Source organism: Ambystoma mexicanum, chromosome 5q (assembly GCF_040938575.1).
Source record: "Ambystoma mexicanum isolate Mex_15411 chromosome 5q, UKY_AmexF1_1, whole genome shotgun sequence".
NCBI lineage: Eukaryota > Metazoa > Chordata > Amphibia > Caudata > Ambystomatidae > Ambystoma > Ambystoma mexicanum.
The window spans coordinates 926,919,573-926,946,077 of record NC_090933.1 but is presented as its reverse complement, the minus strand read 5'-3'; the positions used below and the strand labels follow the sequence as shown (position 1 = coordinate 926,946,077).

The window sequence follows — 26,505 nt, the reverse complement described above, 5'->3', positions numbered from 1 at the left end:
CTTCTCCCCTCAACGCCCTCTCTAATTCTTCCTCTGTTTCCAGTAGCTCAGCCAGGATCCCACCTTGCAGCCCTTTGGACTTTGCTATGGCTACCCCTCTCTTCACAACTTTAAAAGCCTCCCAAGGCGTACCCGCCAAGTCCACACTGCCAGTGTTGATCTCAAAATAGTTAATGATCTCCTCCCTCATGCCTTCTCTAAAAACAGGGTCTTTCAGCGCCTCTGCTCTGGGGCGCCATGTCGGGATCCTCGCTCTCGGGGGTCGGTATTGCCATTTTAGGATTAATGTCGAGTGGTCTGAGAGGACCCTCGCTTTATATTCTGTCTGCGTGATCTCTGTCATTATCTCTTGCGTGGCAAAAATATAGTCCAACCTAGTATGTAGCTGCTGAGGAGCAGGATAGTGCGAATATTGCCTCTCTTGGGGGTGATATGACCTCCATACATCCCCGAGCCCAAAATCAACCAGCAGTGTCTGCAATGCTTTGGCGGCTGGGGCAGGTTTATCCATTTTCCCATCTGATCTATCTAACTTCGGATTTAGTACACAATTTAAGTCTCCTCCCCAAATCACCGCTCTGCCTACACACGTGCTGGGATTGTTAAACAGAGTGCTAAAATATGCTGCTGTGTTTTGATTCGGAGCATACGTATTTATAATGCTTATCTCCCTGTTTTCCACCAATCCCCTCATTATGACCATCCTCCCGTCAGTTTCCACTATAGTCTGTAACAACTGAAACGGGAAATGTGGCGCCACCCAGATGATTACTCCCCTAGCATAAGCCGAATATGATGAGCCCACCACAGTTCCCTTCCATTTCTTCCCGATCATCTCCATCTTATCCCGCGTCAGGAGAGTCTCCTGCAGCAGGGCTATGTCTATCTTCTGTCTGCGTAGGTATAGCATAGCCTTATTCCTCTTTAAATGGCCATTAAGCCCTCTGACATTCGAAGTGATTATTTTAAGATCCCCCATGGCATGTCAGAGTCCCACCACTCCCCCCACCAGTGCAGTCCAAATCCAAGTGTATTCCCCTTCTATATAGGCTCATTTCCCAACTTGAACACCCCTTAACCAAAAACACATCAAACACCCCAACCTCCCACCTCCCTTCCCTGCCCCAACAATACCCTCCCCAACTGTTGCCCAGCTCCATCCCTAGATCTGAGGCACCCCCGCATCTAGCCCTTTCTGGCAATAGCCTGTACTCGCAGCTCAGCAGGGTAAAGTTGCCCTATTGGCTGTCTTACTACTACTTCCTGGGGGTAGGGTGCCTTCATCCTGCTGCTCCTGTTTGCTTCAAATTCACCACGTGTAATGCTACCCTGTTTACTCTGTATTCCAGTCCAACAAGTTCAACAAGTCCAAGAGTATCATAATGCAATTTCAACGTTAGCCGTCTGTGCCCTTCCCCTGTTATCTGTGCCACAGTCTCTACTGGAATTAGCCCCCCCCCCACCCATTTATCGTTTCATTATGCATGAAATATCCCTATCACTTATCGTGCTCCTCAAGGTCCTGCTCCTCCTCTCGTTCCGGACAAACCTGCAAGTCCAGCCATGCCGCCGCTTCCTCTGGGGTATCAAAAATAAACGCTCTACTTTTATGCAGGACTTTTAGCTTTGCAGGATACAAAAGCATGTATTTGATTCCAGCCGTGTGCAGTCTTCTCTTGATCGCCACATAGCTGTAACCTGTCTCTGCACTAGCATTTTGTAACCGGGATACGCCGTGGCGGTCGCAGATGCTCTTTCTATCGTTCCACCTTTACAAAAGTACTCCAAGATCTTCTCTCTATCTTTATAGTTCAGAATCTTTGCAATTATTGCCCGAGGGGGGGCCCCGGGCTGTGGTTTCCTCATCAAGGTCCTGTGTGCTCGCTCAACTGTAAATCCTTGTGAGAGCTTGTCGGCCCCTTTTTCTTGCCGGATCATATTCTCCACATAGTCCGTGGGGTCCTGGCCTTCTTTCCCCTCCGGCAGGCCGACCACGCGGATGTTTCGTCTCGCCCTTCCTTCAGCTTCTTCCGCTCGGTTCTCGAGGTTAGCCACCTGCTGCTTTAGTATACGGACCTATTTTGTGTTCCTGGTGCTGGTTTCTGTGTTGGTTTCCACCGCACTCTCTAGGCCACTCGTTCTTTCTGCCAGCGCCCTGAAATCTTGTCGCAGCAGGGTGACCTCTATTCCTACTGCATCTATTTTGGTCTCCAAGGCAGTTCGTAGGTCCGCCATTGCTATCCCCCATGAGGTTTTCAACTCCATTATAGCTGCTAGGATCGGATGGTTTTCTTTTGCCGGGGTACCTTCTACAGATGCAGCTGCTGCACTTTGTGCCGGTGCAGTAGGAGTCTGTTGTGTCTTGGCAAAGATATCCATCGTGGGTTGTTTACTCTTGGCCTTAGCTCCTCTCATCGACATCATGCAATCCTAACTGTGTGTCTACTTCCAGCTCTTTCGTAGCGTGCAAATTCCGCTTCTTCGTTCTTCTGTGACGCCACAGGGATAGTCGAGGCCTGGAAGCGTTAACCTCAGAGGACTGCAGTATGTGTTAATATGCATTGAGTTGTGTTTGGAGTGGGTTGTGTCCTCCTAGGTCTTCAACCGTTGTTACTTCTTCCTATAGACCTCCTCTGACTCCTGGCAGAGCCATCCGTATTCTGCACGTTCTGTACTCTGTGTGCCCGTGTTGGTGTCACACAGGTCCTGCAGGCACCCTCATTGCTTTAATGTACCCCCTTCTCCACCATCGTTACGCCTCAGGCTCATATGGTACATAGTGACATGTGCCCATTTTCCCTATGTGGCGGCATAACCAGAAATGCCCCAGCAGAGTGGGAAGGTCCTTAGTAAATATCTGGCATCTGGTGTCCGTATCCTTTGGGCATTAATATGGCCTTCCGTTTGTGCAGGGCATTTATTCCTTTCAATGCAATGGCAGGGAGCCGTTATATTCAATGTCTTATCCCAGCTTCCGCATACAATTACGGGCAGGGATGTATCGTGCTAGCAGCGTCAGCTCCTCTCATACAGCGCGGCTCGTTCGCTGTTTGTTTAGAGTAGCAGTGTGTCTTTTCTGTCGGCTCTACACAATATGCGGCCGCTCGGAACGTTCCGTTCATGTCTGGATGCCCACTGCTATTGTAGCCAAAGTTCACTGAACGCGGCTACTGTATCCGCTGCACAATTCACTCCGCCGCTCCGAGTCCTGTAATTGGCCTCGCTATAACAGGGCGCTGTGTTCTATGGGCAAATGTTGCTCATAACATTAGGAGCGAGCGGATACAAAGACAAAGCGCCGCTCGGGTGTTGAATGCCAGTCCTCTTCCTTAATCTCCACAACACGGTTCAGTTACTTCTGCGGTCCCGGTTTCGGTCCCTTTGTTGTCCGCCATCTTGTATGCCTTCGTGTCCACGGAGCCGCATTCATAAGTTATTTTTCTCTGTAATACGTCACTCGATTTACTTGCTTCCTTCAGATGTTGTGGGGCACCTTTTCCGACATCTTTGCATTTATTTTTGAGGTACGTGGATCATTTTTCAGCGTGATTTTTCGGATCAACATCGGATCCACAGGAGCTGCTCAGCAAGGCACGTCCTACACCATGGCTATTTAGCCACACACCCTTCCCTCATGCATCATTTTGTGAGATTACTTCCTAGATGGCCCTCATGAGCTAGTTGGAGAATTCTGTTTTGTAAGCATTGTGGTGGTATTAGATGATCTCCTCTTAGTAAACACCCCGAGCTTTCCGCAATCTCATTGTACTCTTGTGAGTATCCTTCTCTGCCTCCCACCCTCTCTGGAGCATCTGTCAAAACCTATTCATCTCTGGTTCTTATATGGGTGCTCTGACCCATTCGTTCCTGGATAGCACAGACTGTATGCTTGCTATTATAAAATCCATAAGCTCCTCTACCGTCTCCTCCTTTGTTGATATTGCGTCTTCACCTCTTTTCCAGGGAAATCTCAAAGCAATCCGCTACCACGTCGTTCTTCCCTGGGGTGTAAGTAACTTACACATTGTACTGCATAATGTTAATTATCCACCTGTGAATTCTTGAAGTAGAAATTGTATTTGCAGAGCTCATTATGTGAACTAGAGATGGGTGGTATGTCTTAATTATTATTATTGGTAGTCCTCAAATATCTGAGGATCCATTGTACCCCTAACGCTTCTTTTTCAATCGTTGCGTAGTTCCGTTCAGACTGGTGCAAAACCCAGGAAGCAAATGCAATGGTCACTTCCCTACTATATTGAATCTGGTTAAGGACCCTCCCCCTCCCTCATACTCCCATTGCTGGAATCCACAGTGATTACATTGATTGCTGTGGTTTTGAACATTTTATGGATCGGTGCCCAGCTCAGTAATTGTAGCTATGAGGATGTCGTCTTGGAAGTAGTAAACACCATCCAACCCACCACACAGTTGTTGCATCAACCTTTGGAAGACTGCAGCTGTGGGCGTTAGTCCAAAAGGTATGCATTTAAATCTGGACACTCCTAATGGTGCCACATACGACATCCCATGCCTCTAATCTTCAGCTAATGCGATTTGATGTCTAGGTTCGTGAAAAATCTTTCGGGCTTCATGGTTGTCAACCTCTCAATAATTTTAGGTAGGGGAGGCCAATCGATCATGTGAGCATTTAAGTCACTAAGGTCTACACACATTCTGATGGCATTGTCAGCTTTGCAAACTATCAGTATTGGTGCGAGCTACTCGGACGACTCAATGGGTTCTATGATCTCACCCGTACAGTTTTTGTAGCTGTTCTTGCCAAGCACCTTTTAGTTCCCATTGGTATATTCCTCACCTTATGCACAATAGCCTTGGCCCCCCTTTTTACAACAAAATGATGTTTGAAGCCATTGCGTTTCCCATTCTTGTTGTTGTAAACATTTGGGAACGCTTTAACTAGACCTTCCCTGGATTAAGTCTTGGGTGGCGATGCACTGTATCAGGCTTTCTTCACCAGGATGTGTTTTAATCTGTAAGGCTGCTTGTTCCTCCCATCCAATGATGGATAACCAATTTCCACCTACAAACAACTGGCAGAACGTGCGTCTGTACTTGAACTTCAGATGGACCCACTTGTAGCTCCGGATGGTGATCAGGCTTTCCCACAACCTTTGGCTCGTATGTTCATAGATCTCTGATCATCCATGTGTTCCCCAATTTACACACATACATATGAAGACATCCACGATTGTATATGATGACCCTGTGTCAACCATCATGTCTAGAGAAATGTCATTGATTTCCATTCATTCCCATGGCCCTTTCTTCCTATTGGTATTTATAGTCCAAATGAAATCCAGGCCATTTCCTCCCCCTTCTATAGTTGGTAAACTGCTTGGCCCACCAATCACTTCGAGAGCTCAAATGGTATGTCTGCCTTTGTCTCTAGTGTTCTTGCATGCCATTCCGTAATGTCCAATCATGCCACACTCTGCACTTAATGCAGGGCAATCTCTCTCTCCATTATGTCTGGTGCACCCGAATCTGTAAAGATCTGCAAAAGGCAAATCTAGAGCAATACATCAACACATCAAATGAAACAATTTTCAATAAATACAAAATTAAATGTTTTCAATTCATAACATCAGCATTTCATCAATATATACAATAATAATAAAACACACAGACATTTGAAAAACGAATGGCAAGTCTAACTATATAAAATGACCTAAATATTACATCCACAACCTACAGTCAAAGCTAAACCAGTTAACCCAACATAACAATAAACAAGGCAATTTTCAAATTTACATCCGCACAGAAAATCCCAGATTAGATATTTCATTCAGTTTGAAAATAAATTTAGAAAATCGGAGACAAACATTATTCAAATTGATGCCATTGTCTTCCAGCTACTTCTATGTACACAAACCGGTTTCGACGTTATGACTTGGAACGTCTTCGTCAGGGAGTGAAGGTTTAACAAAATCTATGAAACATATATAAAATATTAAAATCCACATTTAGCCAAAGATGATAATGTGATATTTCAAAACTAACTTACTTTACACTTAGAAAATGTAAGCCACATATTATTATGGGGCTTTTCAATTGGCTCAGGATACCAGTCAAAAGATTATGGATTCCTGCAGCAAAAAAATAAATCTGTAAGGGTCATTAACTGAGTGTGCACTGGGGGTAGGACATTGTAAAAAATGAATAAACAAACCGAAGCAGTTGCTACCTTCCCGACACCATGGACACAGCCACCATGTTCCCTAACGAAAGTACAAGGAATTAATCCAAGAAAACTCATTGTCAAATTAAGAGCATGTGCCAACCACCACATTTACCCTAGACCACACCTATCGAAGATACAGAAGGGCACTGTTAATCCACCTGGACGTCTGATTGCTTCGAGCTGTAGCTCGATTTGGGAACCTATATCTAAATATATTGACTTTTTTCAAAAACCATTAGCTGCTTCCACTTTTCTGTTAGATACTAGAACTGTAATTACTTCTATAGAAAACATGGCATTTTGTTCTACAAATCAGTTGTTGGTCTCGATGGATATTGAGGCCTTGTACACCAATATTGCCCAGACAAAAGCTTTATTGCGCCTGGGTATTATGCCAACTGATTTTTTTTGGTTGCCGTGTATAGAGGTTGTATTAGAGAATAGTTTGTATTAGAGAATAGTTTCTATGTTTCAAGATGACTATTATTTTCAACGTAAGGGGACAGCGATGGGCTGTAGAGTTGCCCCGAATATAGCCATCTTGTATATGTCACTGTTTAAAGAGACTCGTATCTTGGATATTGCTAATCCATTTTTGCAGTCGATTTCCCAATACCGTTGCTATATTGATGACATATTTTTTCTTTGGAGTGGTACATCGAACCAAGTACTTTATTTTGTAGCTTGGGTAAACAACTTGGACCCAGACTTAAATATTTCCTGCAAGTTGTCAAAATCGAATATTTCTTTTTTGAACTTGAGAATTTTTGAGGAGGAGGGTGTATTGCAGACTGAAGTTTTTGGAAAAAAAATGGGAACGCAACACTAAATTGCATTTTTCAAGTCAGCACCCACAGAGCCTATTAAATAAAATCATGTATGGTATACTTTTGAGACTTCGACATAATTGCTCTACATTGTTCAACTTTAATAAAAATGCGGCTTTCTTGCAAAAGAGGCTTAGCCACAGAGGGTATCTGAAAAAGATGGTCCGTCATTGCTTCAAAAGAAGCCGAACATTAACAGGGAATCGAGAGTTGGACAGATGTACTTGGAAAGAAAGTATCTTTGAAACTCCAGTCGTTTGAATATCTGGACAAAACATGGGACCTCTGAACCTTCACTACCTGCAATGTGGGAAAACCATCGAGAGCAATACACCTGCAAATTAGTGAGCACCAGTCTAAAATTCACAACAAGACTGCCAATGCACCTTTGGTGGCTCACTTTTTGGAGCAAGGGCACGGGGCATCTGACCTAAGGTGGTTTTGCTTTAAAAAAGTTCAAGATTCTAGCAGCCTGAGAACAGCAAGTAGACTAAGCTATAAGGAACAACTATGTTTTTTTAAAATTAAAAACACTTCAAAATGACCTTCATTCTGTGGATGAGGGGGACTGGATGGGTAACTAATGCCTCTGGTGTTGGCAATTGACCTTAAGTAGAATGCCCCCTATGGCTTGCGTTCCTGGTTTCTCTCCCGACTGCGAGCATCATTGTAGCCGGCGTGGCACCCAATAGGTTGCATTTAATCCGCTCCCCCTCTACACTCTGTCATGGCGGTGCTATCATGCCCGTGGTGACACCATTATACAATTTTTATTTTATTCTTTGATCTCTCATTCTTCCAATGCGGGGCATCTTCCCACCTCCTGCTCTTATGAGATGCCATCCCCAGTATGATGGTTGTTGGCCTGGGTTTAATGTTGTCCCATCCTTTAGAATCTTTTTTGTCACAACCTCATATGGCAGGCCTCCATTGCACAGACGCGGCTGTCTTGTTCCCATGCATATGCAGAGCACTATTTCATACCTATATTTAATGCAGGGAACCTTGGTTCTAATGATATGCCATTTTCCTCCCAAACTCTGCAACAAGACTTTTGGCGTGGGCCTAATGCTGGTCCATCCTTTGTGTTAATTCCCGCGATGATCCTATCGGGCTGGCCTCCACTGCCGTTACATGCTTTATTTATTCGTCTCCATGCAGATGCGCGGGTGTGGATGTTGCTGACCAGGATCAGTTTTTGGGCCGACACAGACTAACGGTGCGACAGCCTTCACTAAGCAACCAGGTAAAGTAGGAAGCAGCTGCTCGGGCTGATACAGGATTACGCAGAGACTGCCACAGCCTTCATTAAGCAACCAGGTGAAGTAGCCACTTGCGGTTTCTTACTCAGTTTTGCATATGTGAATGTTGCTGGTCGGGGCCAGGTCCATTGTATGGCCGAACATAGCATAACCTGGATACAGACGGAGCTTCCACTAGTTAACTAAGTGGAGTAACGAGTTGGCTTTTTGGCATTTGACTGGTTATATATATTTTCTTTTAGTTAGGTACCATGAGTAAGCTGCAGGTTTTTGTAGCTAGTCTGGTAACGGTAATAAGCTGTGGGCTGTGGGCTACTGGGGCTGCAGTGTGGTGTCATACACTGGGCATTTTTGGTCATTTATAAGCCCCAATACAATCAGTGTCTCTTTTCTTTTTTATTCTGTATGGGTGGTTGTTGCAACTCGGGGTTTACGCCCACATCGGCCGATGCTCCAGTCGGACAATTAATCTGAGCACAATTTTCTGTGCATGTGCAGTGAGCATTTAATCTATTTTGCTTTAGTGTTGAGCCCCGCAGTCAACTTAAGTTGGCAAGTTGGGTTTATATGTATTTTCTTTTGTAGGCTGGCGTGACCCTCTGTCTAATTTTGCATTTCTATTGTGTTTCCTTTGGTTTGGCAATGTCTTTGCCTCTTAGTCCGGGCAACAGCCTCTGCTGGCCCAAGTCCTTTTCAGTTTTCCTTTCTCATTGAAGAGGTAGGACCTGCGCTGGAAGTTGTGTCCAATTTAATAGCCCTAGTCACTTTGGGTAGCTGTGGCTAGGGTGCATGCACTGGTGGGGCCTGCTCTTAATTTGGTGAAGGGTTTTCTTGGATTCATTTATCACACTTTAGTTGGGGAACATGGTGGCTCTGTCCTCTGTGTCGGGCAGGTAGCAACTGCTTACGTTTGTTTATTTTTTACCCTGGGTGTGGTGAAGGTTGTCCTGCCCCAATACACACTCAGTTTACACACTCAGTTAATGATCCTTACAAATAAAAATCTTTGCTGCAAGAATCCATAATTGTTCTGAGCCAATTGAAAAGTAACGTAATAATGTATGACTTACATTTTGTAAGTATAAAGTATGTTAGTTTTGAAATATCTGTTTCCTTGTTGGTTAAATGTGGACTTTGATATTTTATATATGTTTTATAGGCTTGGTTAAATCTACTCTCCCTGACGATGATTTAAATGTGCATTCTCCCTTGTTTATTGTTATGTTGGGTTAACTGGTTTAGCCTTGACTGCGTATGTTGTGGCTGTAATAGGCAGGTAGTTTAATTTAGTTAGACTTGTCATTAGTTTTTCATATGTCTGTGTGTTTTATTAGTATTGTGTATATTGATGATGCAATGCTGATGGTTCTGAATTGGAAAAATGATAAATTTTTTATTTATTGGAAATTGTTTCATGTGATGTGTTCATTTATTGTTCTAGATTTGCCTTTTTCGGATCTTTAGCTTTGTTTCCCATAATCTAGAAGACCAGGAATCCTGCTTTTCGGTTTAACGGCACCTGCATCTGTAGCAGTTGGATTGTGGATTTCCACATACTCATCTTCTGTTTCCACTTGTATATTCTTTACTTCTTGGGCGGAACTATCCTGCTGTACAATTTTCATGCATTTGCTCCCAAGTGCCATCGCCATATCTATAGCTTGCTCTAAACTGAGGTCTTTTGCTTGCCATAGTTTCTGTTGGATGTTGTGGTCTGCTGTGTGCTGTAAAAGCTGATCTCTTATATACTTGTCGGCTATCCCAGTGAACTTACATGTCACAATCGAACCTCTCATGGCTGTTATATAATTGGCCAATGGTTCTCCTTTGTTTTCTGGTGAAGAAATATCTCTTCAGTACTACATTGGCCTTGTTGCCGAAGTGATTTTTCAACTTTACAATGGCCGCTTCATATTTCTTGGACGAGGCTGCAGTGGCAGGATCTCCAGACCCATCCTGTGTAGTGACATCTGGTAGGGTGTGAAAGATTCTTAGCCCCTCAGCCCCCAAGGGATTAAGCATTGAGGCTTCCTTCAGGCCACCGTTAAATTTGCCCCCCCTCCCCAATAGCCCCTTCTGGTATACCTGGAATGAGTCTGTGCATTGTTCTCAAGGTACACGAAGATCCTGTGGAGTGGTAAGGAACAGGCATGGAGCTGGTATGTGTTGCATGGTGATAAAATGTTACCTCTTTTTCTTTGCTTTTCTGCTTTGTGTCCTTTATTCACACAAGCTCTTAGGATGTAATAAAAAGGCTATGGAGTGGGAACCTTTGATCCTCACTTCTGACGTCACAATGCTGGCCTTTGTGATGTTGTTGATGATAATTTGCAGCTCCGACAGTCCCGGGTGTCATCAAGGCACAGGGTCCTTATCTATATCAATGGTGCGTGTGTGTAGCGCTCGGGCTGTCAGCAGTGCCCGCATCGGCAACCGGAAGTGCTTAAGCTGGTCCCAATGATGTCCTGGTGGGTGCTTTTCTGCTATGTGCCATCTGGTTGGATGGGCACGGTTTCTGTGCCATCGGACGCACTGTCGCCCACCTGTCACTAATGAGCGTGTAACGCACACTCCCCTCACTGGGAAGAACAGCTGTCGTCCTCTCTGCACCATGTCACTGTGTAACCCCTTTATCTCTTCTTGGGGAGTGGTGCACTGCTTAGCTGCTGGCCGGGGGTCCCTCACTGTCCGCCTCCTCATCGCCAAAGTGTGTTGTGACTGACAGCAATGGGAGCACAATTCAAGTAAGCATATTTAATAGGAACCCCAGCAAGCCACTCCAAATCTCGCCAACCAAAACATAATCCTGTTATGAACTCTAGCAGGAGGGAGTTCCAGAGCAGGATGGTGATATACATCACAACACTCTGAGTGCTGATACAATATCTGTGCTCTTGTCATGAAGGAAAATCTATTTTCTTTTAGTTGATCCAGTTGGACTCTTTGAAGAGTTGATTTTATGAGCCTTAGCAATTACAGTAAATGGCTGTTTAAGTCCTGTTATCGTGTGTTTAGCTTTGAGGCCAGACAATATAGCCTATTCCTCCAGGCTTCTCATACAGTCAACAGGAGCCTATTGTCGGCTCCTCCCTGAAGTTACCTGCCCGGCCATATCAAGGTGTCCCCCCTACAAGAACTGATTTAGCCCTGTGATGAGGACCTTGGCACCAATCTCTCCCTGTGGAAACAATGTTCCACGTTCTGCAGAACCGCAAGTTAGCCACACACCTGTAAAAACAGCTTGAAGTAAAGATGTCAATATTCACTTTATTATAAAATGCCACATTTACGATCGTGAAAGGATATTTTAATATAGCCACAATATGTGCGATGACCTACTGAAAAATATATACAACCTATGTTTTGTTTCTTCCCCCAGGACACTTTCGGAATTGAAGAACAGAAAGCAAATCTGGATATTTATCTGCCAAATGGGAGAAAGATTAGAATTGATGTTCAGACATCCGACTCAGCTGAACGAGTGTTGGAGGTACACTTATGGTCATATTTGTTTTGTTTTGGTGTTCCTCACACCACAAACTGAATTATTTAGTTGGTGCTTAAGCAGTGGCTGCTCAGTTACTAAATACAATCAGTGTAGGTCTGAGTGGGCTGTATGCGCTGCAACGTAAACTGGGAAGCAGCAGACTGGTATACATAAGCAATTGGGAACAACAATATGATAACAATTAGAAGGCTAAACTATTGGAAAGGCATACCCAGTTCATTTGTTGGTGGATGCGCAGCGGTGTTCCTATCTTTCTACTTGCACTGCAGAATCTCTGAGAAACATCTTTGAAACCCTCAGGACAGACACAAGAGGGTTGGAACCTTGAGAGTGGAATTATGGAGGTAGATGAGTAACCGTGCACGAAGGTTGGATAGGTGTGTAGGGCCCCAACCATTATTGAGTTGTTGGGGTATGAGGAAAAGGGTGTATTTCGAGGTGCCATGAATGTGCGCATTTGCCTTTACAGTCGGTGTCGGAATAAGAACGATCTGACCTTAGAAACCTAACCTAAGAACGATCTGACCTGTGCCACCACTTGCAAGTTAAAGATGAGTACAGCATTCTGTTGTGCTTGCAGGTTGCATACCTTTCTTTTGATTGGCGCCTGGTCTCTAAAGAAGGGTGTGGCTCCTCCCTAACACCTAGGTCCACCCCCCCGCCAACCGGTGATCTGAACCCCAGTTTCCTCCCCTAGTGCTTGTAGATCCCTTGCTTACACGTTGCCCACCTTCCCCTCCCCTGTTAGCTCACCACTGCCTTGTTTCTCTGCTCCTCTCATGTTCTTCCCCCTATGATTGTGAAGCAATCCGTTGCTTACCGAAGCTAGATCTGCGCTCAGGAAATACCATAATAATAATAATGTGTCATCTTCAAAAGTTGCAGTAAACCTGGAAGACACTGGTATTTCCGTTGTTGGTCCATTTAGTTAAAGGCTTTTTTTCACCCATCCTTTTTGTTTTTACTTTGAAACATTTGTGCTGTGAACTGGTTATTCTGTCTTGAGGCGTGACCTTTGTGGGAGACACCTTGGATGTGTCTCCTTGAAGTACTAGACGCGATTGAACAGGGAAGAGGCAGAGTCCTAAAGTATCATTAAAACTGGGATGAGCCTACCCAATCCATGTAATGTGAAAAGCACTGGTCCGGCCCAAGCTACACACTGCTCCTACTAAGGGGCACCCCTCCTCTCAAAGGGCCCATAAGCAGGCCTAGGCGAAGAAACATGGAGTGTAAAGGGCTGTCTTCTACAAAACATTTGAATTCAGAGATGCTCCGGTTCCAAAGCCCCCAAAGTGTGCAGTGGAGTATTTCAGCACTATGGAAACCTTGGGGCTGAAAGAAGGAACGTGACATCTTCAGCCCTGCAATCCCAAAAGGATACAGGGGAGAGAAAGGTGCACTCTGTGCTCAAACCAACACACCACCTTGTAAAACTATTTCAAGATGCAAGAGAATATATTGTAACATTTAGCAAATAATTACAGCTCAGGATAACTCATTTTATACAGAAATGAGGAAGCACCTAGAGTGGGGTAGATCAAAATCCCTTGAAAAGCTAAATCCATTGGTGAAAGAGTTAATGATAATGATGTGTTATTTATATAGCGCCTTAATCCAAAGCGCTTTACAAAGCACATATTTACATACAATATCACCCAACCGAAATTGGTACTCATTTATCGACCTCGGAAGGATGAAAGGCTGAGTTGGCCTTGCCAGGATTCGAACTTACGACCTGCAGATCACGCTTGGATCGCAGCAGCGAGCCCTCAACCCGCTGAGCTATCTTACCGGCATAAAGAGTACCGGAGTTACTCTTAGGTGTGGACAGAGAGAGCAAATTGTTGCAAGAAAATCCAACAAAGGCAAAAAGAAAATGGGAGGAAATGGATTGGATCCATACCACTGAAAAAGTCAGATCGGGGTCCAATCCAAACCCCCAGCAAACAATAGATCGAAAACTGGGTTTCCTGAGCAGATATTTAATCAAGTTTCCTGACTGGAGAATCAGGAATACATTTCTAAGACTGAGGTTGAATATCTTACACACTGGGGAAGTGCTGGCAAGAAGAGGAATGGGGGAAACGGCCATAACCCTATGGCAGATCTGTTAAAACCCAGAAAACCAATCCATAGTGTGAAGGAACTAGATGGGCCAGACAACAGTTTGAAGCAATTTTTTCTCTGATACAACTTTTGGGTGCAAGAGCAACCATGGGAAATATTGATTGATGGCCAGTCTCAGCAGAAGTCAATAGAAGTTATACAAATGCCTGAGAGCTGCAAAATAGGGGTTTAAGCACATGTAAAAGAAGGGGTAGTTTGCTTTATTTTAAATGGTAAAATATATAATCTGGAATATGGAAGGTATGGTTGGTATATAGTTTTATCAGTTGGCCTTTTTCTTAAGTACTTTTAATCGCTTCCAATTAACCATTTGCAATAATTATAATGATTTTTAATCATCCTGTAATTATTTGGTACTTATTTCAATGTGATAAACTGTTGTCTCTCTGTGTATTGTGGTCATATGAATTTGTTGATTGTGAAAGGTTAATTTGTAACCATATACAAAAAAAAAATATATATATATCTATCTTATAATATACACACATTTTACATGTATTAATGGATGCTGTAGGTTTTTTTTTTACATTTGCATGAAATCTCGAATGGAAATTTCTATTTAATAAACGCAGTGAATAAAGTCATGTGCAAAAATGCATTTGTTTGATGGGTGCCATCACCTGCCCCCTTTTCAAGTGCTTTTATTATTGAACTAACAAAAAGTACCCATTCTCCGAACAGGTTCTGTGGACAGACATGACAACAGTCATCAATTGTTGAAAATCAATGATCCTGTAGGTCGCTGTTCCGATTCGCTTATCGCTTGATGTGCTTTGCACTCTGAAGTAAACTGCACTGAGAATGGGTGCGCGTGCCTGGCTGACATACCCCGGAGCAGCAGTGGCGTAGAACAAAATCTGGGGGCCTACCTGCGAGCCATGCTGAGGGTCCGCCCCCCCCCCAGCTCAACAACAAATCGCAGGTCACGCCACACTCTACGCACAGTACGCACGAACATGCTGCTCCAGTAGTACGCCGCGCACTGCACTAGGAGAAAGCTTGAAATATGTGGTTTAATGCATTATGCAGAACATTTATACAGCACATTTTCTAAGAAAAATTGGTTAACATACAAGTTCAACAGTGCACAGGAACATTAATGCTATAATTCATTTAATGCTTTGCTATTAAATATGCCGTGCCTGTAAGGAACTCATGGTGGCAACAGTAACGACAGCAGCAAGTAATCAGTTCAAGGGCATTTATTGAACTTTATAATGTTAGATGGGAACAAGCTAAGACCATCAAATAATAAGGCAGTCCTAGTGGCGTATTGTCAAATAAAAGGGGCCTATATTAATAACTATTGCCAAATCCTTACTACTAAATTACAAAATAGTGTGGGATAATGTTCACCAGAAAAGAAAGAAGTGTTCACAAATAAGTCAGGTTGGTATGGCTGGGTCTCCTTTCCCAACGTTTGAAACGTGGGATAAGGCAGGACTCCCGAGCACAGCACACTCCTTCGCCTCGTCAGCACGAGGTTCACAGTTCAGTTCAATGACATCAAAAACGTGCAGAAGCAAAGTCTCCTTCTTGACAAAAGAGTCTTGCCTTAGGTTTGCTGATTCCGAAATAACAAACAAAGGTTCTGTGGGCGATTGCTTTTCGCCCCTGGGATCTCACTCTGCCGGGCTCGGATCCTACTTGCAACTTGGGCTTCCCTCTGTCAGGTTCATTACAGCCTTTCAAATATTACCTATGAGTCGATATGTCCTTTTTAACCAATTCCCCACTGCGGACAACCCTCGACCAGGGTTTACCTTTGTCGACACAATGTTCACGGGTGTCCGACTCTTGATGCAAAATAATCAAATAAACCAAAGTTTTCTGTGATCTTGGACCGTTGGGCAGTTTACCTCTCACCCCTAGGATCTGCCTCTGCCGGGCTCGGATCCTCTTTGCCTTTTTTTCTAGAATCTCCTTCTGTCGGACTCAGATCCTTCTTGCAGTTTGGGCCTGCCTCAATCTGGTTTACTATGGCCTTCAACTCAGTTCATGCATTGCTCATTTTCATCAGAAAGCAAGGTTTTCCCTTCTCCTAGCTTTCTTTCGGCATCCCTCTGTCGGGTTCTCACTTGCCTATTATCACAGTTCATAAATGTAGTGGAAAGTTGGGTTCCCTTCCCCTAGCTTTCCTCTGGCAACGGGTCAGAGACTTTTGATTGTGCAACAAGGGTTTTGACGTGACCCATATAGGACCACTCTCTCCTAGGGCTTCTGGTTCTTGTAGTTTCAAAAAATAGGTCCCGGTCAGAGTCTTTCGAATGAGCACCCATGCGGTGGCCGACCCCTCTGCTCCTGGACCTGAGCTGGGCTTTCCTTAAAGTTAATTTGCATACACAAGTTCTTTGTCTTTTCATATTCCTTGCATTAAAAAATGTTGCCACTTGCAACCTTGGGCTCAACACAGTTCAGTTTACGATCAGCTTCCTCCGTTGGCTTCTTTGTTCTCTGGAGCCAAGGATAGATATTAAAGCGTTAGGCCCCCATGTACCATTACCATCTGCTGCTTTGAATGCCAGCTGCAGCTCCTGGTATCAGAGCTTCACCTTCGGAGGCTTCGTGGGTCTGGAGTGAAAAGGGCAAGTGCAACTCACCTTTGTCGTCCTTCTAGGTCTCACCGCTTTCATTCTCAGTTTGAACAGTCGGTTTGGTGTAGCTGTCTCCTTGTGCGTTCAGCCTTTGCTCGAAGTGTGCTTTCATGCTCCACCTTTTATCCCTGTGGGGAAGGTAAAGGGCTGTCAGGTGTGATTGATTGTCAATTGCCTGAATCTGCCTGACCCGTGTGTTGGGACATGTCAGGGAAACGGCTCTGGTGTTAGTCCATTGTCTATTACAGTGTAAGAAAGTGTTTGTGCTGGAAATGGGGGTAAGGGGTTGTAGAGCTTCTAAATATCCTACACGGTAGGATGTGGAAAAGGTGTTTCAGGGAAGGGGATACCGCGTCTCAACCCTCGCTGTCCCAGTTCCACTCCCTGAAGATCCCTCGCCCAGGTGATCCTCCCCCACTGGTCCATCCCCCATAACATCTTCTAGAAGGACATTACACTGGTTTCCTGTCGGGCACAACATTTCTCACAAGCTTTTAACACTCTTACAAATGCTGGACCGCCACTGCCCCCGATATCTCTCTGACCGCCTGACCATTATTCACCCAAGCCGGCATTTGCATTCTCACGACAGCCATAAATTTAAGCAACCACGGTTCAGGCTGGCAAAATATGGAGGAACCAGTTTTGACGTAATGGGACCTAAAGAATGGAATGTGCTTCCTCTTGCACTAAAAGCCTTCCAATCCCTGACAGAATTTAAGAGCGCTATGAAAACCTACATGTTTAACCACAAACCAGGGTAATGAGTACGTGATTAAACAGCCTCCCCCGCCCTGACTCACTATTTTGCCTTCCTGTTTTGTCCGTCTTTTACTATTCTTTGTGCGCACAGTGGCCCATGGGCAAGTGGCGCTATATAAAAAAAAATAATAATAATTAGGAGTTATGAAGTTGACCAATAAGTAATCCAGGCATTAAACCCAAGCAGTAGCGCAACAACATTGAGCTGACTGGGCTTCAGCCACCCCCCGAAATTTTGGGATATGTTGGCTCGACATGGCTGACCTACAGAGCCGTTGCTGGACTAAACAGGACAAAGATTTTAAACGGCACCTAGGGTTTCACTGTAAACAAAGGTCTGGCAACTACTATTAGTCCCTGCATTCAAATGCATCGTTTTTAGGCTATTGAACTCGTGATGTGGGTTCAGAGGAGTGATTGGAAGAGTAGAGCGGGGACAGGAGACCGCACATTCCACAGCAGTCTATAAGTGGGTGCTTACAGACTAACGGAGAGAGTTAACTGCTTGTAGCATTGAAGCTGCACTAAAATAGTGTCATTAGAATGCGTAAACAAGATGGATGCCCCCACACAATTGTTTGCCCCTCCCCCATCGCCCGTGAAGTTGGCGCCTCTCCCAACATGTGAAGGTTTAGCCCTCCAGAAATGTAGGTTTCCTTGTGCCCCGAACACAAGCAGACACACACCATTCACCATGCGCGCGCACACACAAACGCACATTTAGGTGTGCACTCTTTCACCATACAGGCACACCCAGGCACCCACCATGAGTGCCATTACATTCATGCACATTCCATTATATACACTTACTTGCATGCACACACGTTTAAAGAAAATACATTTTCTTACCTTTAATCAGTTGGTCCAGCGAACAAGGCCTTCAGCTCCATGCGTGGAGGCTCCATGTCATGGGTTGGGTGGAGACCTCGGACTTCAAAAATAAATATTTTTTTTTTGTAGTCACTGTTAAGATGGATTTCTAAATTCGGACCTGGTGGGCAGAGGTTTAGGAGGCCACCCTTGGTTTAGTAAAACAGGGGAACCTTCTGGACAAGCCAGACCAATCTAGGTATCTTAGCAGGCAGTCAAAACTAAGTCTCGAGAGGGGTGAGAGCGATCAGAAGCCCACAACGAGCACACACAGCAGTAAACTACAAATTACTCTTAGACAAGTGCATATGAAAAATATCTATACATTTATTGTCGGCCGGACCGATAGACACAAGTAACTTTAGTAATGTGAAAACAGTTTTCATACAAAATCCTTATACTATACAATATATATATATACACTAAGTTTCCTAATGCAGTTCAGTAGTATATCACAGCCACAACCTGTAAAGAGAGGGTGGAGCTAACACATTAATAGCATTAGGTAACTCTTCGGAGTTGTTCCCTAACTTTCAAGTTCAGCTCTAAGAAGAGTGGAGCCTTGTGCTCAACAGTACAGTTGTACAGCACGATTGTGCAGTTGAAGCAAAAAGTGGATCTTCTTGGGAGGGCTGTAGCAAGTCAGCAAGGGGTTTGAGGCAATGAAGAATTGTTTCTCACCATTAGAGAAGGCCCGGTCCTTGGCGGCACAGCAGTGTTCAAATGGCGAGAATAACTGGGGATTGCAGGCTAACCCAGCCCAGTTTGAATACCTCTTAAGGGATACTTGTGCGTAAAAGTGATTGTTTGTGCCCGGGGGCCACCAGTAAGTGATGCAAGTACTCGCCGACCCTCAGCACAGTCCGAACCAAACTTTGCCAGTTTAGTTGAGGTCGCTAGTAGGTTAGAGGCTGCGGGGGAAAACCATTGTCTGTGATGGGACAGTTGCCTTTTCCCCACTTCCGAAGTAGGTATGAAGAAAATTCTAGTACAGCAGACTTTAGGGCACAGGAGAGCAGAACAGCAAGGGATCTACAGCGACTGTCACCAACAGGTAGTGACGCGGGAATTACAGATTCGGGCATCATTACGTACTCTCCTCATTCGACACCTAGGCACCTAGAGGAGCTAGGCCTGCAAAATTTGGTGGGAGAATGCACAGGACCACAAGCGAGCATTGTCCCGAGGCTTGGGTTTGCACTCCAGATGGCGGCGGTTTTGCAGGATACCCTGAGGTAGAGCTTGCCTGTTCACTGGATGGTCCAGGAACACTTCCGAAGGAGCTAGTTCAGTGGGTAAGCAGAGGGCGCCGAGAGTAGTTGTTCCCACTACTCCAAAGGAGCAAAGCGCCTTGGCAGCCCTTGCTGATCGAAGAAGAAAGCAGAGGGTGAAGGGTGCCAAAATCTTCCAAAGCGTCTCCGGCGATTTCACAAGTTCGTTTCTCTGTGCAGGAGACTTGGCTCCTTCTGTAGTTTGGTGAGAACTCAGGTCATCGACCTGGAATGGATGCAGAGCCCCTTCTCTTATCCAAGGTTAGCTTTGTGCCTGATTCGAGTGCTTGCAATCGAAGATCTGCTCGCTTGCAGGCATTCTAGTCATGGTCCACGGTGGTCTATCACTCAGGCACTCCTGACACCCTGGCATCAGTAGTGTGGATTGGGACCAGACCGTCCCAACCCGCTTCCTGGGCACACACGTGACCGGCAGAAGCTTGCGAAAGAGATCGGTTTTCACGGGAGGCTGCATGCCCAAATAATGAAACCCCGGGTTACTCGACCTGGGTGAAGGCAAGGGACAAAATGGCCATGGGGACAGAACAAAAGACTTTGTGGCTCGACCGTTTTCAGACTTGGACACAGTCTTGAGCCAAACACGGTAAACGCGATATGATTCAGTATAAATAAGTAAAACATTATAAAATGTAACTGCTGCCACCAGTTCATCCCAGGGACACTCGTACAATCAACAAAAAAATCCTTCGAGGGCGTCTAGGGCCATAAAACAAAAAGGGACCCCAGCGCACAGTACTGGAAGGTACAAGAAATGGCAACATAGTAAAAGACTAAGGGAAACCTAGTTTCTCAGTACTGGCAGCCTGAAGGACGTGCCGGTTTCTCCATAACAGTGAGCAAAAGCCCCAGGGAGTGCAGCTGAAGGCTGCACTCCACTGGAAAGTCAGGATAGGAAAGCAAAAGGTTTGGGGGTCCATAAATGGAGGGAAAATTGCACATAATGGAAATATTTCCTAACGGTCACTCTGCCTTCATGAAGACTGAGTGAATCAAAAAACAAAACATTTTTTGGGTGAACTTTCTTTAAAAAGTCTGAGTGGGCCTCCTCCCAGGACATGTGGTGCCCCCCCTCCCTCACACCGCAGGAGGTGCAGTTGCCCCTGCTACGCCAGTGCGGAGCAGACGCACAGAAACCATGCATTTTAGGTTGAGGGACTGGTCCTTCTACGACCACATTGATGTTTCGCTGATTTCAGGAAACCTTGTCATGTGTGAAGGTGCTGGAATCCGGGGAAAGGATGGGGTGTCTAAATGTCATGTTGCCAGTAATGTCTGATGGTCCTAACGAGTAACTATGCAAAATTTGGTGCAGATTGGTGAAACGGTGTGGAATTTTAAAAGGAACTACGCTTCACCAAGCCACAAACCCACACAGTTTCACTTTTATAAATATAGATAGACATTGCATTTGAACCTGATCTGTGTCTGAGTATCCTGAACCCTGCTGAATGTTGTCTGTAAATATTTAGTGTATGTAAAACTATACATGTAGTGCTGGCACATACAAGTCTCTTTGATCATGTGACCAGTCTGCTGGGTGAAGAAAAAGGAGCATAGCATAAATGGAGAGCTGAACGGCATGGGATTCTGCTGTGTTGCTGGGATCCCACGTATGACGTGGCTAGACCCCGGATGAGTAACTTCCAACCACTGACGAAAGCTGGAAAGTATGATGCTAAGGCTTGAAAAGATTGAGTGGCCAGAAACCCTAGAGTAAGCCAGAGCAAGTGTATGAGGAGGAGGGTGAAGAAGAGACGAATAGGCCTGTATGCAATACGTTTTGGGAAACTGAAGCAGGCTCAGAAAAGCAACATACTGAGAGTTGTGGGTCCATCCCTCTGCACCGTACTGCAAGCAGGGCTGAAGGAACGAAGGCAAGGCCACAGAATCCACATGCTTGTGAGGCTATCACATTGCATGTGTGGACTGCTGAAGTACATTCATAAATGTATGTTGGGGGAGTTAGTCCTGTTATTCCCCATCAGAGCGGAGGAGGCATAGAAAAAGTGAGAGAACCCATGAGCGGATTGTTTGGGACATTGTGGATTTAACCCTAGACAAGGTGATTAGAGGCTTCAAGAGAACCAAAGTGAACTCTCTCCTATGGTTGAAATCCTGTCACTACTCGCATGGCGCAAGAGGTTCTATGAGAAGGAGGATATTCAATATAGAAGAGTTAGGTAGACTAGTCGTTCCAAGAAGGGGGATCCAGAGGAACATGAATTGTAACCCCTAATGATGTATGGGATGATCGCGATCTACAGCCAAGAGTCAGTGAAAGAATGATAACCCAAGACTCTAAGGGAAATGTTGTATTTAAAGATTCCTGGAGGCACAGGTAAGTTAGCCAGAAGTCATTGATTAAGATGCATCCAGTATGTCCATTGCATGAGGCTGTGCCCACCACCCAGGCTACATCTTCCCAGTCGTCTCCCAGTGGAACACCTGGGGTAGGGCATTCTAACATGCACACATACCACTCCGTGACATCACTCGCTCTGACAAGACCCACACAGACGAGAGGCACAACACACCTTTCTTTCCCAAGCACGCACACATAAACGCACAGCAATTAATTCACACTCCCCATGCGACGTAAGGGTTTCAAAAACTATTTGTATACGCTTCACTTAAACCAATATAAAACAGATTCTATCGATTTCTCTTACAACCCCAAAAACACTTGGAAAACGAACGCACAGCCCACTATGCCTGCACGTTTAGCTGTAACTACTACTGCTTTTCTTTCACTAACTACTTCTGCTTCCAAACACATAGATACATTGTCATCGAACACTACATCTACAACGTGTATACATGTGTTTCACACTACCAATACATCCTCCACACAAAATGGCCGCATGGCATCCCTTGCAACGCTTCAATAACAATACACCCACTTTATTCAGTGGCGGTGTGCATCCTTCGGACTGCATCAATTACAATGCATCCAAAAACTTCCCCTACAAAAGGACACTACTGGGAAAATCCATATTCACAGTTCCTTACTATTGCAACTCATCAAATTCATTAGCCAAGAGATGCTACACTGCACAGTTTCACAACACTCGAAAACACCACGCCATGATGCCACAAGATGCACTTCCCAGCTCCAACAAATGGATGTTACCATTGCGTGTTGCACCATACTCACTGTGCACACAGCTATTACCCCACTCCACATCCATGCCATGCTACCTAGTCACCATAATGATATAAATTTGTTCAAACTTTACCAGCTCCCATCCCATACATGTCGCAATAGATCCTTGACCTTGGGATAAAATATGCCGTAAAAGTCCTTGTTGCGGGCTGCAACTCTGAACCTGCACAGCCTACACGCGTGTTGAGGGAATTATTCCTTATGTTTCTCCACATTTCCAATCGCTGCTTTACACATCCTCGTTCATTCACATCTACTTCTCAGGGTGTATTTATTTTGTAACATACAAACACTCACAACATCCTTCCCCACTGTTGCAATAACTTTAAGCAATCCAAGTTGGCCACACCCCCAATGCCTAACATCACCATACTACCCACCCAGAACCAAACACCATGGTTGTTTTGCACTGCATAACCAATTAATCTCCATATAGAACGCCTTAGCAACTTATGTGTGACAGACAGCATTGCAGACTCTCCACCATACCCGAGACTCTGTGACTAGCTCCTCACTGTTTCCTCCCCTGGTTGCTTGTAGGTCTCTATGTGTCAATTGCTGCCCTCCCCTTTTAGCTCCCCCCCTTCCCTTTTCTCTGCTTTCCTCACTCTGTTCTTCCCCCTTTGATTGTAAAGTGCTCCGTTGCGTCCCGAAGCTAGGTCCGCGCTCATTAAAACAAAACCTGAATTCACATTCGGAATACATTTCACTGTTTCCTCGATATGAATTCACTGTAGTTCAGTTGACTGCGTGATCCTCAATGAGCCTCAAGTACGTCCTCTTTGATCCTCCATTCCCTCTTTCCACATGGATGGGACTTTTCCACTTTTCCTCCTGCCATAGAAAGTGCTGCTTCTCCATCCCAATGGTCGTGCGGCAGATTAAACTGCCGCCTGCTCCTACCTTCTCCCTTCGGAACATCACGTGACATCATGCAATAGGCTGAGACCTACACGGACCCTTCATCAGTTACGGTATAACTCGTGGCTCGAAAGGCGGTGCTACTTTGCATCCCATGTCCCCATCACAACATCACTGCTCATAATGAAGCTCTACCAGCTCCACACGCAATGCTTGCCGTGTCTTGCACTTTGTGACATCTCAGTTCACCTCCTTTGCACTTTGAACAACCAGTACTCCTCCTTTAGCTCCTGCTCTGCTTACGCACGCCTTGCACAATTCTCCTCCAGAACCTTCACCCGTTATGGGGATGTTGTTACTGAGCTCGTTCTCTCAGTGGAACACAGCTCGGCACTTCATGTGCCACACTGAGCGTTCTTCTATTTCATTCCACCCCACAAACTGCTCAATTAGTCTCCCCTGGAAATTCACTCTACCAACGCATCCTGCAGCGCCTTTAGTTGGCACACTGAGTCCCCTTCCTACACATTGCTGAGCATGATCACATGTCCTGCTTCACTGCTGAAAACCTATGGTTTTACACCTACCTCTCTAGGTTCCTTACCATGATGCAACTCACCAAGGGTCTTGCCCTTCCTGTGTGACCAGTTTCCTTTTAGCACTTGCCTTGCTCTGTTCCTACTATGGCAGCTCTCTTCCACTGTGCTCCGTCAGCCTTCCTCCTTCTCCTCCCCTGTAAACCACCCTTCGTGGCAGGTGCTTCCTTTGGTGGGGGGGACCTTCTGTTGGTTGATTCATCCTCCCCCATCACACCCCCACCACCACAGTTCACCTGGGTTCACCTTTTGGCCCCTCTATGGACCAACTTGTTGCCAATGGTGGATTTCATGATTTCTGGAACCGAAATATTACATAAGTCCTTTATTGAGATACATATGTTATTTGCATTATATTAGCGGGACCCCTGGTGCCCATCCAATGGAACATCTTGGGTCTGACACACACACACACACGCGCGCACGCACACCACGCACACACGCCGCACATGACATCACCCACAGTGAGCAATCAGCCATATAGACAAGAGATCAGAACTCAGACACAACAGAACACCCTTCTTAATTTGTGACCCACAGAACATGTCTTTTCTACCTTCTTGTCATTGGCAGTTCATCACCACAATCTGTTATCTATCCTTAAAAGGACTAGTGCGCTTGACACCTGGTGTGTACATGACTGTAGTGCACATGTTTATTGAAAGGCCTCAACACAGAGGTCCAATAGTACCTCCAGCAGTGGAAAGGACCATAAAGCAGGCGGCATCTGTAACCCCTTATTCCCTGCAGAATGGCATTACCAATTTACTTCAGAGCTCCTAAGTAAGAGCAGCATAAACATGGTGCCAAGCTGTTAGTGAGAAGAGAGAGTCAGGCACAAGTTACCTGCAAAACTGGGAATAAATGAATCTGTGCTAGGGTAGTGGGAGAGGGACAATTACATTGTAGTTATTCAAATATTCAAAGCGCCCCTTTGCTTGCCAGACAGCTTGGAATATAGGGGACTGGCAAGTACCTTGCTTAAAATTTCCCGTGAGTCAATATAAAGTCAACCACTCTCAATGGATACTCAACCATGTCTATGAAGTCTAATCTGTCCTTTAGAAACCACAGGCTCTGAATCAACTGATGTGCACAGTAAATTATTTACATGGATTCATTAACAACCTTCACAAAATCAACCCCACTAACTAATTCACTAGTGGTGAGGAATGTTTGGCAGATGGGCAATAAATGGACCCGGCCCGGATGTTGCCTCCTCCTGACTGACCAGGACCTTGAGTTACAGCAGACCATTGGAACCTACAAATTTGAAACCTAATATGGACATTAATAAAAATTGCAAACCAAGATACTACGTCTCAAGGTGACATTTGTGAACCTACTTGGCAAACTACCCTGGCTTTGAGAGCCCAGTGGGTTGACTCCCTTTTTAGCACTAGTATAGCGTCAACATAGCACATCCACTTTTCCCTTCCAAAATCCATGCGAGGCACTCTGAAAATGGCATTGTTAAAGCATTAAAGAAATAAACACCACTTTTTGTAAGGGACACCTTTTGAAGACATTCATAAATGGGGTCGACTGTTGGAGGTAGAGTCTATTCCCTACACTCCCATCCTAACTGACTGAATCTCAGCTTCTGAAGAAATGCTGTTGCTTGCCATATAGAGGGGGAAACGACATAAAGATCTGGGAATATTTGGGATGTTGGGGAGGCTGTGGGGGTAGGGGAATGTTGCCCCTATACCCATTTGTCTAAAGTGTGATAGCAAGACTCCCTTCTAGACAAATGATTCTGGCTCGTCTAGGCAAATACGCACTCCAAATGAACCAACTCCTAATCTGTCTTCTCTGTAAACTCCGTCAGCCGGCTTACTGACACCAGGTGCCAAATCTCATCAGGGTCTAGTCACCGGCTAACCATAAGGCACTGGTGGGCAACGGCTGTGTCTTTAGATGTATTAGCCCACAACCATTCCTTTGCCAGCATAGCCAGTGATGTGGAATCATGGGAATTGTAGACCAAAACATCTGGTAGCGCAGCAGGTTGTCCACCATGGCTCAAAGTAGTCTCCCTCTTGAATGACTTCTGTAAGTAAGCCATACAGTTAGTATGGGGGGAACTGGATTTGTATGTTGAGGTTATGTCTCCCCCAGTAAAGATGGGAGAGCTCTGAGTTTGAAAGGAACATTTTAGTCATGGGACATGGTCTGTGCTCTCTTTAGAACATTTGCCCCACCGGGCTCCAGTAACTCCCACACCCTGATTGAAGGTACACATCAGCCTCATCTGTCAAATCTTGACAAAACCCATCAGTAATTGGTTCTCTGCTTGTGGATCTGAGAGAAGCATCCACCAAAGTCAAATAACCGTAGCCAAGTAGCACTCCCTCTGCAAAGAAAAATGTGTCACTTCAGGCCAGAAGCTGACAAATGTCAAGTCAAATATTCCACCACGTAGAGTGAGAAAA

At 45.1% G+C, this 26,505-nt stretch overlaps 1 protein-coding gene across 4 annotated transcripts in view; it reads left to right on the top strand.

Moving 5' to 3' along the window:
• The window catches only part of SNX31 (sorting nexin 31), a 397,776-nt gene that overhangs the window by 192,965 nt on the left and 178,306 nt on the right, over positions 1-26,505 (top strand). For all 4 annotated transcript variants that reach the window (XM_069621443.1, XM_069621442.1, XM_069621441.1 and 1 more), the window contains exon 5: positions 11,674-11,784. In XM_069621443.1, coding sequence (XP_069477544.1) covers positions 11,674-11,784 — 111 coding nt within the window. The remainder of the gene's footprint in view (positions 1-11,673; positions 11,785-26,505) is intronic.